The following is a 15,000-nucleotide window of genomic DNA, read 5'->3' as shown; positions in this document are numbered from 1 at the left end:
CGGCTTGCAGACAGCGATGAAGAACTCGTTTCAATATTGGATTTACTCAATACTTGTAACGAATGAGGCACATAGGAAACATAAGCCGAAGCACCTTCAGATAGTGGATGCGATAGCTATCGGACACAAAAGACCCATTATACTCCCCTCGATTGAAGAACACATCCCAAAGATAACGCAAGGCCTATCCTACAAGTTGACCAATATCCAGTTGAAGATATGCTCTGATCGTAAAAACATTTCAACTACAAGCCCAACTACCATAACAGAGAGTAACGACGAAAAGTTTATTTTGGAAATGACGTTGAAGAGAACAAGCAAGATGGCCCGATGTCACTTTATGGCTGTAATTAATGAAATGACGAATCAAGTATCTGTATTAAAAAAGTAAGCCAAGCACTCAAGAACATCTAGAGTTGCATGTTGTACAAAAGGTGCTATGATCAAAGCTAATAAGTGTGCACAGATGCTTTGTCACTTCATATTGAAATCATTGACAATAAAGCAAAATGACTTGCACTGAAAGTAACCAGTAAAATTTGTAAGAAATGGATACAAAAAGAAGTATTGCTTTTAAAGAACAACGCTATTGCAGAGAAACTGCTGTTTGTAGAAGTTACATATGATGCTAAATCCGTAATCATAGGCATCAAGCTTACAAAAAGAACAAATCAAAACTCATTTGCCAACGTGTTGACTTCAAAGGTGTTAGAGGGTGGTAACCCTAATGCTAGGCATCATGGGAAGGGGCTCGAGAGAGGGACGTTCTGTCATGGCGTTGAGTTGAGTTACTGTCTTGTTACTGTTAGAGCTCTCATTGAAACATGGTACCAGGAGTGTGAACAAACGCTGATTATTCTGCTGCTATCGATCTGCTATCGATCTGTCTTTCTGTGATCCTGTTTGTCTGTGAGTGTGGAAACTCGTCGATCGCTCAAACATACTGCCTAAGATCTTCACGCCAAAACCCTGCAAAACCAAGAGTTAAAAATGTCGGAAGAAGGACCCAAAGCTGCGGCCCCAGCTCAGGATCAAAATCAAGGTTTCTTTACAGGTAATATCATGAACTTTGAGCGACCCAAGTTCGATTCCCGCCGGGAGAATCAACAAGAAGAATTGAAAACCTTCAAAAAGAAATTTGGTTACATCTTCAAGGGAAGTCTTGTGAATATTTCGAATGAAAGCAAATGTATTTTGGTTCAAGATTGGCTTGGCCCTGAAGGTCAAAAGATATACGACAGCCTGGACTGGTTTGAAGGTGAGGATGTAAACGACTACGATCTGATGTGGACTAAGTTCGAGCGAGCGGTAAGTCCAGAATTTAATGAAATTGTTGCTTCTAAGAAATTTAAAGAACAAGTGCAAAAACCTGGAGAGTCAATAACTGCTTTTGTCACTGATCTGCTGCTGTTAGTGAAAGACTGTAATTATGTAGACGAAGATAGACAAGTGAGAGATCAGTTTGTTTATGGTGTCTCTGATGAAGAACTAAAGAAAAGATTGCTAATAAAAGGAAACACTCTCACAAGAGTTGCAGCTATTTCAATTGACAAAGCTTATGAAAGTAGAAAGATTGAAGTCCAAGAGTGCAGTGCAAACCGAACTTTAGAAAAAGAGAGTATAAAAGGGGTTTCTAAAGATAAGCCCAAAAAAGCCCTCATGTGTAATTACTGTGCAAACAAGAAGGGAGCTCATAGCTTTTCAGACAAGAAACTCTGCCCCGCCTGGGGAGCAGTCTGCAGAAAATGCAAGGTCAAAAATAACTTTCAAGACTCAAAGGAGTGTAAACGCTTACAAAAAGGAAAACAGGAGAAACACTCAGATCCAAAACAATCAAAATCAACCTCAAAACCGTTTGTACTGAGAGTAGAAGAAGATGGTGAGGATCACTATTATGAAGTTCTTGACAAAATCTGTGTACTTAATCAAAACTGTGATCACAAGAAAGCTTTTGCAAACCTACTGCTGTCGAAGAAAAGAATTCCTGTTAGCTTTCAGATAGACTCTGGTTCAACATGTAGCATTCTCCCTGTGAATGTGTATAAAGACATCAGTGGAGATTATGATCTCACTGACCTTAACACTGTAGTAAAACCTGTTCTGTCTCTCTATGATGAAGAAACCAAAATTCAGACCCTGGGAACCAGAAAAGTCTTTGTGTTAAATCCTGCAACCAGTAAAGAAATGATCATTCAGTTTAGAATAGTTGACAGAGACCTAACACCTCTGATCGGTCTAAATTAGTCAGAAACACTCAAACTCATTGAGCTCTTATGAGCTCTTATTGCTCTAGTAGCCCCAGCTAACCCAAGTGTCCCTGTAACTGCCAGTGAAGTGACAACACCACTCACCTTGGAGGCAATTCTGACTAACTACCCTCAAGTCTTTGATGACAGTATAGGAAAGTTTGAGGGCGAACTACATCTTCACACAAGTAATGATGTCACTCCTCACAAAACAGCTCCTAGAGAGATCCCTCTCTCTGTGAAGAACAACTTTATTGCTGAAGTAAAAGACCTCCAACAGCAAGGTATAATTGAGAAAGTGACTGCGCCTACTGAATGGGTAAATGCTCCTACAATTGTAAACAAACCGTCTGCTAAGAATAGAATTAGACTCTGCATAGACAGCAGACCACTGAACACGGCACTCAAACGATCTGAGTACCCAATCCCAACTGTCGATCATCTGCTTACAGACTTTAGCAATGCTAAAGTATTCTCTCTAGCTGATATCAAGACTGCTTTTTGGCATGTACCATTAGATGCAGAAAGCTCCTTGCTGACAACCTTTAATACCCCTCTTGGACGGCTGAAATGGAAAAGAATGCCTTTTGGCATCAGTGTTGCACCTGAAGAATTTCAAAGAAGAATTGATGAGAATCTAGAAGGATTAGAAGGTGTAAAAGCCATAGCTGATGACATATTGATCTGGGGAGATGGAGAAAACATTGAAGAAGCAACAGCTAGCCATGACAAGAGATTGCTTGCCTTGTTGGAGCGATGCCATCAGAAGAATATTAAACTTAATAAGGAGAAGTTCCGGCTGAGGAAGACTGAGTTGTTCTACATGGGTGTGGTCCTTTCAGACAAAGGAGTTAAACCTGACCCCAAGAAACAAGAATGTATTCAGTCAATGCCTGCCCCAACAAACAAAGATGAAGTCAGAAGACTACTTGGTGTTGTTACCTACCTCTCAAGATTTTCAGAAGACTTGTCAACCAAGTCAGAACCGATACGAGCTCTGCTAAAGAACAACACTTCGTCTATCTGGGAAGAAAATGAACAGAAAGCTTTTGATGAAATTAAGACTCTCATTCTGAATGCACCACTGCTAAGATACTTCAATGTGGCTGAACAAGTTGAAGTCCAAGTGGACGCATCATCAAGTGGTTTAGGAGCCTGCCTCATACAAGGCAGCCAACCTATACAGTATGCATCGAGAGCATTAACAGACACTGAAAAATGCTACACCCAAATCGAGAAAGAGATGCTTAGTATTGTATTTGGGCTCACTAGATTTCATACCTACACTTATGGTAGGAAAGTGGCAGTCTATAACGACCACAAACCCCTTGCTGCCATATTGAAGAAACCCGTTGAAGATAACCCTGTTAGACTTCAGCGAATGCTATGTAGAATCATGGGATATGATGTCAAATTCCAATATGTAAAAGGCAAAGACCTCTTTATTGCTGATGACCTGAGCAGATCTCAACCGACTAACCAGCACCGAAGCAAGATTGAACAAGAGATTGAAACGACAAGACTTGTTCATGAAAACAAAGCTTAACAAGCAACTTCGCTGAAATCGCAGAAGCCACTGCAGAGGACACTGTCTTACAGTCTGTCATCGACCACATATCAATGGGCTGGAAACCAAGCAAACCAAACATTCCTGTTGAAATCTTACCATATTGGAACATTAAGGATGAACTGTCCTTTAACGATGGAATCGTGTACAGGAGTGATCACATCATAGTCCCAGCAACACTCCGAAAGACTGATTATTAAATTACACCAAGCACATATGGGCACTGGGTCAACCCTTAAGCGTGCTAGAACTTCATTATGGTGGCCGGGAATGAACAATCAATTGAAACAGTTCATTGCTACATGTGAAGTCTGCAATGCTTTCCAGACTAAGAACCAGAAAGAAACACTAATCAGTCATGAAATTCCTAACAGACCCTGGTCTAAAGTTGGATCTGATATTTTTGAATGGAACAAAGAACACTATCTTGTTCTAGTTGACTATTACAGTGACTGGATTGAATTTGACTTAATGAAAAACCAAACTGCATGGGAAACCATTAATCTAATGCAAAAACAATTTGCGAGATGGGGAATTCCTGATGAGATTGTCACAGACTGTGGTAAGAACTACGACTCAGTCGAGTTATCGCAATTCTGCCAACGAAAGAAGATTAAACATACCAAATCTTCACTATATCACCACCAAAGTGATGGAAAAGCTGAATCTGCTGTGAAGATTGTCAAAACTTTGCTGAGGAAAGCTGAGTCCATACGAAGCATTACTTGACCAGCACAACACACCTACTGCTGGCATGACAACATCTCCCACACAAAGATTCCTAAACCGTCGAACAAGAACTGAAGTACCTATGAAAGCGACATTACTGACACCTGAGATTGCAGAAACAGTGTTAGCAGGGAAAACTAAGAAACACCAGAAATCTCAAGCCTATTATGACCGCACTGCTAAAGACTTAAATGAATTAAAGCCTGGCGATACCGTTAGAGTCAAGCCTGAAGGTCTGTTGAAAGGACAGGAGTGGAAGAAAGGAACTGTCTCACAGAACTGTGGATACCGTTCATACGATGTTAATGTGGATGGTAAGCTGCTCAGAAGAAACCGTGTACATCTTAAGGAAGATCAGCAAGTCAAAGTTACGGAACCCTTCTCGAAATCTGGACAACAGAAACCGACAGCCAAAGACCTACCTGTAGCTGTTGTTGAAAAGAATGGAAAAAAAATCAAGCCACTAAAAGACACTACAAAGGCTGCAGAACCTGCTAAATGCAGTAAGATGGACCTTATTACTGTTAAACGTACACGTTCGGAACGCTTAGTGAAAATACCACAAAGATACTCTAGATAAACGTAAAATTGTAAATTTTACTGGTAACCCTAATGCCTGGCATCACGGGAAGGGGCTCGAGAGAGCGACATTCTGTCATGGGAGTGAGTTGAGTTACTGTCTTGTTACTGTTAGAGCTCTCACCGAAACAAAAGGTATTGACTTCTTTGTATGTTTGATATTATCTTCACTGAATACGGAATCAATGACACTTGTCGTACCGATCATTTTATAGATACTTCGGTATTATTTATATTGCATCAATTATCTTTTGTTTGAGAAGAAAAGCATTTGTAAAGACCCTTTAAAAGTTCTGTAATACTGATGTAACATATAATAAACATAGTTTATGTAGTTAACAGGTTTGCCGATCATTCACTTACAAATCTCGATTTGAGCTCACGTTAAGCAAGGTTTAACCCAGTTTCCCAGACTTGCAATAGCATCATGGCCTATCTCTCTGTCATCGCCTTGGCCGACGGATTGCAGCACGCTGACTAGCCCTTCAAAAAATCATTAAATTCAAATGCCACTATAGTAAAACCCTATGGAAATCAAAGATTACCTATTACTTGAATTTACTTCCTAACATTCCTCCGACCTTAATTTGATCCGTCCTCGCTTGATAGAGCCTTTCTACTTTTCGCCTTGCTTTACAAATCGCTTTAGCAATAATATTTTGTACACGAACACTTTATTGATTTACCTTTTGAGGGCTCGTGCCATTTTATCTAACATTTGATTACTTAGTGCTCATTAACGCAATAATTCTAGAAAAAGCCAAAAGTGTTTACAGCTGTCAAAACTATTTGCCACTGACTCTTTTTAACTGGGCGCGCTTAACTTCAATTGTTGACTTTTAGAAAAATCATTCGTTTTCAGAATAACGGCTATTAAATTTAGTTTATCTTTTAATTTAAGCTTTCTTTTTACTCTGTATGACATTCGTTAACATTAGCACCTTCTTACAGATGTGCCTCACTTTAATTGCATTTTACCCACATGTATTTGCAAATATAACGTTCATTAGTCTGTTAATTAAATAGTGGCAACAGCTGAGTTTGGGATATGGAAGGTTTTGATGACTTGCAAATTTGAGATAAATTTGCTTTGCTTTAAAACTAGAAAACTAATAATTAGTCCGCGTTTCTTCTTGTTTGAACAGACGCTAGCTGGCCTTGCAATTTCATTCATATTGTACATAAATACTGTTTCGCTGACCTAGCAAACTTAGCTAGCTTTTGTTCCAGTACTTTTACTTTTGAACAATAGCAACACTAACAAGCTATAACTACCTCTTTTATTTGATTTTCAATTACTTCTAAATGATTTCTGTTTACACATCTATTGTACTCTTTTGTTTTCAGTGGTTGTTCAAATGATATATAAGTAAGTTGCTTTTAACTGATTTTTCAATTACATCGCCGATTACATTTGTGAGCTAAGTTACGCCACGTGTACGAGAATAAATGCTGTTGGAACCAAAGTTCAGTTTGCCTTTGATGTGCCAGTTATAGTGGTTTGATCCCGGATCTCAAGAGAAGTGACAGCTCTTTCCCGCAAGCGAGTTACAATTGAGTCTAGTTTCCCCTAGTTAATTGAGAGTGAAAGCGCCAGGTTCCCGTTCGGTGTTCAAATCGTTCGAAAGAGGAGAAACCTCCCATCACATATAAGACTGAAAGACTCAATAACCAGAAGACTTCAGATCAAAAGTAACATTTCGTTTTCATTACTATTTACTAGCAAAAAAACATCATACATTATTAAGACAATACTGATAAAAAAAACCGTACAATCCAACTTCTTTTTTCCTGCATATATGTATTTGAAAAATACAGCAAATGATTGCGTATGAGTGGTACTTTTTTGTGCCGTAAGTGCTCAAAGCCGTTTATCTATTTAACAGATTGGGGAGATAACTAATAAGATTTTCTTCGTCACTGCCGGACTTACGTAGTAATCACAGCAAGTGTTAGCGCTAAATCTTAAACAAGGAAACTGTTCTACTGACTGACACTTCTCATGTTTACTTTAGTATCAAGGCTTAAGATAATTTTCAAGCTGCTTTTCTATAGTTAATACTCCACAGGAGAACTATGCGAGTTATTTTCTGAGATTCTTATTGATACATAGATTAAGTCCATTTTGATCTGGTCAGTTGGCAATGTATTGAGAAAATCGTTTGCCTCTGTTCACAACCACTTGAAGAAAAATAAAGCTTAATAACAATGTACACGAGTGAACTGAATCTTTAAGAATTGTTGCATTCTACAAAAACAAAAAGTGTCAACAAACCAATCAAAATTTACAACAAGAGAGATAAACCCATTTATTATTAAATGTTTCGTAGTGTGATGGTATGTGACAGGTTATGTTTTCACTTTTCCCCGTAGTCATGGCAAGTAACCAGAGTTGGGATTATAATGGCAAACTAAAAAAATGCCAATCACACTTACCATACCTTTTACCGTGGTAAACTTGCTGCATAGTTAACTTTCTCCAAAATGCAATGTGATGTAAACCAGTATCATTAAATAAATGACTGGTTTATAATTTACGACCAAAATGCTTGAAAATATAAGAAGTTATCTTTCAAAGATACTGACCTTCCTTCTAGCATTACTCTAAATTCACTGAGAAAGGGAACAGATTCTTATCCTACAAACTGTCGCCCTACAATTAAAACCGTTCAACAACACTAGTTAATTGTTAAATGTAACATGATGTTTGCAGTTTTGTTATACACTCACGAAAACTTCAGCCTTCTAAAAAGTGAACTCTAATGCATTTGTAATGCCATTACCTATACAACTACATGAATGGGGGTGAAAAAATGCAGTAATCCGGCCATGTTCTTCCACGGCCATTTTTATTAACAAAGTATTCTTGTATGTAGGAGAAACAAGAAACCATTTTAGCCGATTAAATTCTACATCTGCTTAACAAAACGTTGCACTTATCTTTGAAAAGTATACCTTCTAGCATTACTCTTTTAACCTTTCATTTACTTAAAAGGGACGAGATTCTTATCATAAAAAATGTTGCATTTAATCTGCTGTAATCTACCTTGTAAAATCATAGACCAATAAGAATTTTTAGAAAGCATGTGCCTATTTTCTGGGAGGTACGCAAAAATAAAACATATGCAGATTACAGTACAAATTAATGGCTAAAATAATATTTTGCAATTCAGGGTGAAGTATGGTTTCAATGCAAAACACGTGTGTTACTGTTTTGCTTTGCACTGACAGCTGTGATTAATTTGGAGTATATTCTCTTTTTGTCTTTATTGGCAATTATTATTTTAAAGACAAGTGGAGTACTCAATCTTGAAATAAGCAATCACTATCTGACCTATCAACTTGTGAGGAATAAGATATCCCAATATCGCCACAAAGCGGTATCTTTCAGAACTACAAAGGCTCTGGATATTGATAAATTTAAGAAGGAGCTCATCACCACACCTTGGGGAGTAATGGATACCTTTCATACGCTAGCAGACAAATGTAATTACAGGGAATCACTTTTCCACTAGGTAGCAGATACACACATGCAACCTATAATACAACCTACGTAATGTGGACTTCCCTATCCCCAGATATAGCACTGTTTCTTATGGAAGACATAGTATAAGGTATCTTGAACCCTGTCTTTGAGGTAAGATGAAAAGAGACCTTCGCTGTAAACCTAGCGTACAATCTTTTAAGAGTGCAATTCACACCATGGACATTACTAATGTTCTAGATTGTAGCTGTAATTGCCAGGCTTGACTTTCGTGAAAGATTTAACTCATTATCATACTAATGACTAATAACACAAGTAAGTAGTTCCTAGGTTGTTATAGTTTCACTGAGCTGGATCTCAGTCATGCCTACCAGCAAGTGGTTCTGGTTATTAATTTTAGCTATATCATTTTTATTTTTTAAATACTTATACCTGGTGTCCCCAATTAGCTTCATTAGATAAATACTCTTGACATGCAAATAAGGTTCATCATCATCACCACCACCTTTGTTTTCAGTTGACTACTACTACTACACATGTAACTAGCTACTACTAGTTTGAAGAATAAAGTAGTCAAAAAAGTGGTAGATCCCATAGACATTTTCCCAGTTTCTCTTCAGTCAAGTAGAGCCCTTGCCCATGGTGTAAGACAGTCAACATTCCAATCATCCCGAGGACATACACTTAAGGCCAACCAACCACAGAAGAGATCATCTTCGTGTCAGGAACACGAGGATGACTGACAAAAAAATGGAGCGACCAACTGTCTTTGAAAACCTGTACTCCAAGAAAAGATTTCTTAAGATAAGGTACATCTTTTTTATTTTTTATATTTGGTTGGATATCATTATTGTGTGTGGACCCCACGTTGCATTGTCTGCATGACAAAGAGTCTAAGAGCATGAAAAAAGTAAAAACTGATTTAGGGTCTGTTTACATGGACGGAGGGTAACCCTCCTAGAAGGGTCAATAGATAGCCCCCGTTTACATGTGTAGGGTTATCCCCGGGGCTATCTCTGCCAACAAAACTGCGGAAACCTGAAGCCATCGCGCGGTCGCCTAGCATGTAAACACCAAAATGGCGACAAACGAGGTGTTTTGGCAGTAAACTCAATTTTGCTCGCGTTCACATCCTTAGCGGCGGCATTTCAGTGCTATAGGGTTATTGTTTTATTACTACTGAAAGAAAGATGCGTCAACAGCAAATGACGCTGGCATGACTCAGATATGTACGAAGGAGAGCAGTTTTCCGGCGAGGAAGACTTTGGCAAAATCCTGGTCGCACAGAACAGTGGTGGCAGAGCCTGTACAATGGAATTCTGCCCGAGTCTGAGTGGAAGAAAAATTTGAGAATGGATCGCGATGTATTTATAGCGCTAGCAGATGAAATACGGCCTTACCTTCAGCCTGGCAGAAGCCCGAGAGGACTTGATGTGCTCTCAGTGGAAAAGCAACTCGCTTTGACTTTGTACTTTTTAAAAGACCAACAATCTTGGACAAAATAAATGGAAAACCTAGACCCCCCCTCCCCCCAAATCAAGGATGGAAAAATGGCGCGTTTTTGCCCTTCGCGCGGCTTCATCCTTGATTTGGGGGGGATGGGGGTTTGCTGTTCCATTTTATTTTGTCCAAGATTGTCTGAGAGTAAGACTTGCGTTACCCAAAGCGTACTGTATGGTAATCACGACTTAAAACTTGCGGTCGCAAGCTTTCGAAGCTTAACACTTTAATTGCGATTCTCGCCTAATCATGAATAAGCCCGAGCGAGAATGCAAAAAATGTTACTAATGACATTCAATAAATGCTTTTTGTGTATTTCATTTATTAAAAAAGTAGAACGCATGAATACATGACACTATTGGTGTCATAATAGTAACATACTTCTTTTGCAAAACTGACTCTTTTTTCTCGATGAAAATTCTTTTGAAATTATTGCGCAAACTGCATCGGTTACATATTTCTACTTAAACCTACTAACGCTCTTTGCCAGAATATAACGATGGAGTTGCTTTCTCAGTACACATCAAACAGTTCGAGCGAAAGCCCCGACAGCTCCGATAAAGACTCAGAAACAGCCAAAGTGCGAAGCGTTTACTTACTGACTTATAGCAGAGCAGATCTCCGTATTTTCCCTGAGAGAAAGTCGTTCGCAGATGCCGTTTGTGAAGCAGTTTTAAACTGCGAGGGACCGAAAGCAAAAATTGTACAGTGGTCGTGCTGCCAAGAAAGTCATAAGAAGGGAGGAGGAAAGCATTTTCACATGGCTATAAAGTTAAACCATGTTAGGAGGTGGCTGCCCATTCGCGACTATTTAAAGAACAAATGGAGCATTTATGTTCACTTTTCTAATCGTCACGTTAACTATTACACTGCTTGGTTGTATACAACCAAAGAAGACAGACATTACATTCAGTCTCCTGATCATCCTGACTTGGCCAACTCTGGTCCACCGAGAACCATGTCAGCGAGTCAAGCTCGAAAACAACGAAGTGTACCAGCAGCCACAAGCGACCACGGTGACGAATCATCCAGTGCCGCAAGCGAGGAAGAAAGGGATGGTCGAGAAAACGAGATAGAGGAAGGCAGGCGGGCCAGCAAAGCCGTTAAGCGAAAGCGTTCCCGACGTTTAAGTAGCTTTGAAATTTCGAAAATAATCATCGATAAAGGATTCCGTAACAGAACGGAACTACTCGCACTCGCTAACGTGCAAAAAGCCGAGGGCAAAACAGACCTGGCGGAGTTCGTGTTCAACAGAGGAAATAGGGTGGTGGAAGAAGTGATTGCAACTTCGTGGGAAATGGAGAACGCGACTGACGTGATTGAGCGGAGCAAATTAACAAGGCTGGAGCTCTTAGAGAAGGCGCTAGAAGATCCTTGTGTCGATCAATGTAACGGGCAGTGGCTTCAATGTGCGAACCAGATTCTTAGGTGGAACGACGTGTCGCGGGAGGCCTTCTCACAAGCTGTAAAAGACCTGCTGGAAAAAGGGAGGGGAAAATTTCGAAACATTCTAATCAAGGGCCCCGCCAACACTGGAAAAACATTTTTACTTAACCCTTTAAACGTTGTGTACAGGTCGTTCAGTAACCCAGCTACATCCACTTTTGCGTGGGTAGGGGCTGAGAAAGCAGAAGTTATTTTCTTAAATGACTTTAGATGGAACCCCCAGATAATTCAATGGCATGATCTGCTTCTAATGCTAGAGGGACAGCCGGTTCACCTTCCTGCCCCCAAATCCTACTTTTCCAAAGACCTTGAGTTTACTCGAGACACCCCAATTTTTTGCACAACGAAACACGATTTGGTTTACGTCAAGGGAGGGGCGATAGACGAAAGAGAAACCGAAATGATGGCGGTACGCTGGCACTCTTTTCAGTTTCAACGACAAATTCGAGAGGCCGAACAACTATCCATTGCATCTTGCGCAAGGTGCTTTGCTGAATTCATTCTAAATTTTTAAGAGGATCGATTCTACTGTATTAACTTTTTAATAATAAACTGTCGTTTGCGGGCCGTTTATTTGTCATTTACCAGTATACTGAAAGTGTAGCACATTGTAAATACATTTGAATACCGTGTAAAGGATAAATTAATTTAAGAGAGAATTGTCGCTTTAATTAATTAGTAATATCATACTCTTTCTTCGTTGTTTAGCCTGTATATATGAGTCTAGAATGAATAAAGAATTCTTGTATCCCTTCAGGTCCAAAACTGATTACGTTTTTCACTTTTACTGCCAGTGTTAATTACTGCACCTAAAACAGCAGAAGGCCAAAATAAACAAATAAATAAAAAAAAACGAAAGAAAGAAAACGAAAAAATTCATCGGGTGGAAATAGCGGGGTTAATGGTATTACAAAATACTATACATAAATGAACAGCCTCATTTACGAGATGCTATGCATCAAAGAAGTCCGCAAATACTCAGAGTGCGTCAAAAAGTGCGAAATTCTTTGTAGAAACTTGTAACATATTCTGATATGTCACTATTCTCTTTATTGATCTTTTGTTGTTTTCTTATATTCGTTATAGAACATTCATACGCTATTGTCTTTTGACTTGACAATGACGTACGAGAACGTCGAAACTTTGTCATCATATTTTTTTAAAACCTTTCCTTTAACTACGTATTAATGCTTTTAAGCATTAATGCTTTTAAGCAAAATGTTGTCAATTTCTTTATAGCCAAACTTTTCCAAAAATTACTGAAAAAAAAGAAAAAAAGAAAAAAAATTGCTCAGGCCGCAGCTTGAACCTACGAAAGCAATGTGCGCACCTAACCGGCGCACTAGCCTTAGCGTGGAACTAGACCAGTGCGCCATCTGTCCAGTAGCTATTCACTCAGTGCTACTTTTAAAAAGTGAATTTGCTATTAGCGATATTTGTGTGCGTTAGATTTCCTCTATCTGCACTACTTTTCTTATACTGCAAAAGCGAGCACGATTTTGGTTGAACAAGATGCAGATTGGCTCGATTTACAAGCTATAACGGACGGTTTTTGACGATTTTCCACGATTTTGACGCTTGAACAGTAAAATAATATTGAGACAACCTTTTTCAATTTTCACCGATTCGTTAATCGTAATAAACCGTGAAAAATCACCGTAAACTAACTTGAAACCGTGTGGAACAGTTCGTAAACCGTCAGAGAACCGTCCAAGTGTCATTTAAACCAGGTTAAACACTCTTCAGGAACGTTACACCGTTTACTGACTAACTAATATTTCAGTCTTTCGCCATTGTTTCGTATTATGTCAGCAATGCGACCGTTCATAGACTGTATTGTTTTATCAATCACGCCCTGAGAAATGCTACAAATTGTCCTTTCTACCCTATCACAGAACTCGTCATATGATTCGCGAGTAATGCCTTGTTGAAGAGCGTCTTTTTCTAACTTCCTGGAGGCAAGGTTAAAAATGTTCTCAATAGGGTTTAAGTCTGGACTTCGCGGCGGTATTTTTAAAAGTTCCGAATGACAACGACCCATAGCCTCGCGTGCTGCTTTGCTGTTTTGACAGGGATCACCATCTTGTAGCCAGAGCCGACTCGATCCTTTGCCGGATTGCACGAACATGGTGTTGAAATTCTGGTCAATAAAAGATGAGAAATAGTTTGCGTCCATTTTTTCGTATCTGTCACAGACTAAAACTCCTTTTCCGTGACTTATTGCAACCATGAACTTGGCAACTTTTCCTCCCGTTCCAACTTTTCTTCCTTTAGCTAGGCACCCCTGTGTAAGACCTTCGGATTTTTTTCTCCACACTCTTCCTTTGGGGGCGCGGGCCTGGTCCATGGGGTTTGTCTTGTATACAAACGAGACGCCATCCAAGTAAAAAGCGATAGAATCTTTCCATACATTCAGAGGGTAATCTGCTTGCATCTTTCTAGCAAATGTGACTCTCATGTCTTTGTCCGATTGGCTCATGAGTCCCTTTTTGCGTGCCTGCAGAAAGAAGTAACCATTTCTGTTTAGAAGACGTCTAACAGTTCGATCAGAAACGTGACGAATTCCTGTCCGTTCCATCAGACGCCGAGACAAAAAGGAGCCCTCTTGGTCTCTCAACTCTTCAATGCTTCCGAGAATCAATGCCTCTTGTTCGGGGGAAATTTTTTTCCTTCGGCCACAAAAATGTCTCCTGTGTTCAGGCAGTCTTCCCTCTGCACTTGTTAGTCGGTGTACACTTGTCCTGGAAACCTTGCAGCGCTGAGCAATTTCTTCTAGCGTGAGATCTTTAGTAGCCTTAAGGGCTCTAATTGTAGCCTTAGTTTCCTCGGGTATTCTTTTTCTAGATGGCATGTTTAAAGTGTTTTACGACGATAAAGAATATCTCTTCTCACCTCTTATAATTATTGGGAAAGTTAAACTACGCATTATATATGCTCTGTGTTACCGAGAATATCTCTTTTGTAATGCCTAAACTTAGACCCGGGATGGACCAGTGACGCGCGTGACTGCGTCAGAAACCAGTGTTTTCTAACGTTAAGTGCGTTGAAAGATGTCTCACTAATTAGGAGTGACCACTATTTCGTGACCTAGACACCTTCGAGACAATCTTGGACAAAATAAATGGAAAACCTAGACCCCCCCTCCCCCCAAATCAAGGATGGAAAAATGGCGCGTTTTTGCCCTTCGCGCGGCTTCATCCTTGATTTGGGGGGGATGGGGGTTTGCTGTTCCATTTTATTTTGTCCAAGATTGAAGGTTCGCTTTTTATGACAGCAAATGCTTTTGGAATTGCACGTTATAGAGTTTCTGTGATTGTACGTAAGTCTTTGATGTCATTGCCAGGGTTTTGGGACCAAAATACATAAAACTCCCGTCAACCGAGCAGCAAATGAAAGATATTGTGAAAGTCATGGAAGATAAATATGGATTTCCACAAGCGTTTGGATGT

At 39.5% G+C, this 15,000-nt stretch overlaps 1 protein-coding gene across 1 annotated transcript; it reads left to right on the top strand.

The window, feature by feature from the left end:
- The first annotated feature begins 10,865 nt into the window (after positions 1 to 10,865).
- Positions 10,866 to 12,347, top strand: LOC140930617 (uncharacterized). Its single transcript, XM_073380344.1, has one exon. The coding sequence runs from the start codon at positions 10,866 to 10,868 to the stop codon at positions 12,063 to 12,065; it is 1,200 nt and encodes a 399-aa protein (XP_073236445.1). The 3' UTR covers positions 12,066 to 12,347.
- Positions 12,348 to 15,000: the final 2,653 nt, after the last annotated feature.

The sequence above is a fragment of the Porites lutea genome, chromosome 3 (genome assembly GCF_958299795.1).
Source record: "Porites lutea chromosome 3, jaPorLute2.1, whole genome shotgun sequence".
Taxonomy (NCBI): Eukaryota; Metazoa; Cnidaria; class Anthozoa; order Scleractinia; family Poritidae; genus Porites; species Porites lutea.
This window is presented reverse-complemented; position numbering and strand designations above follow the sequence as displayed.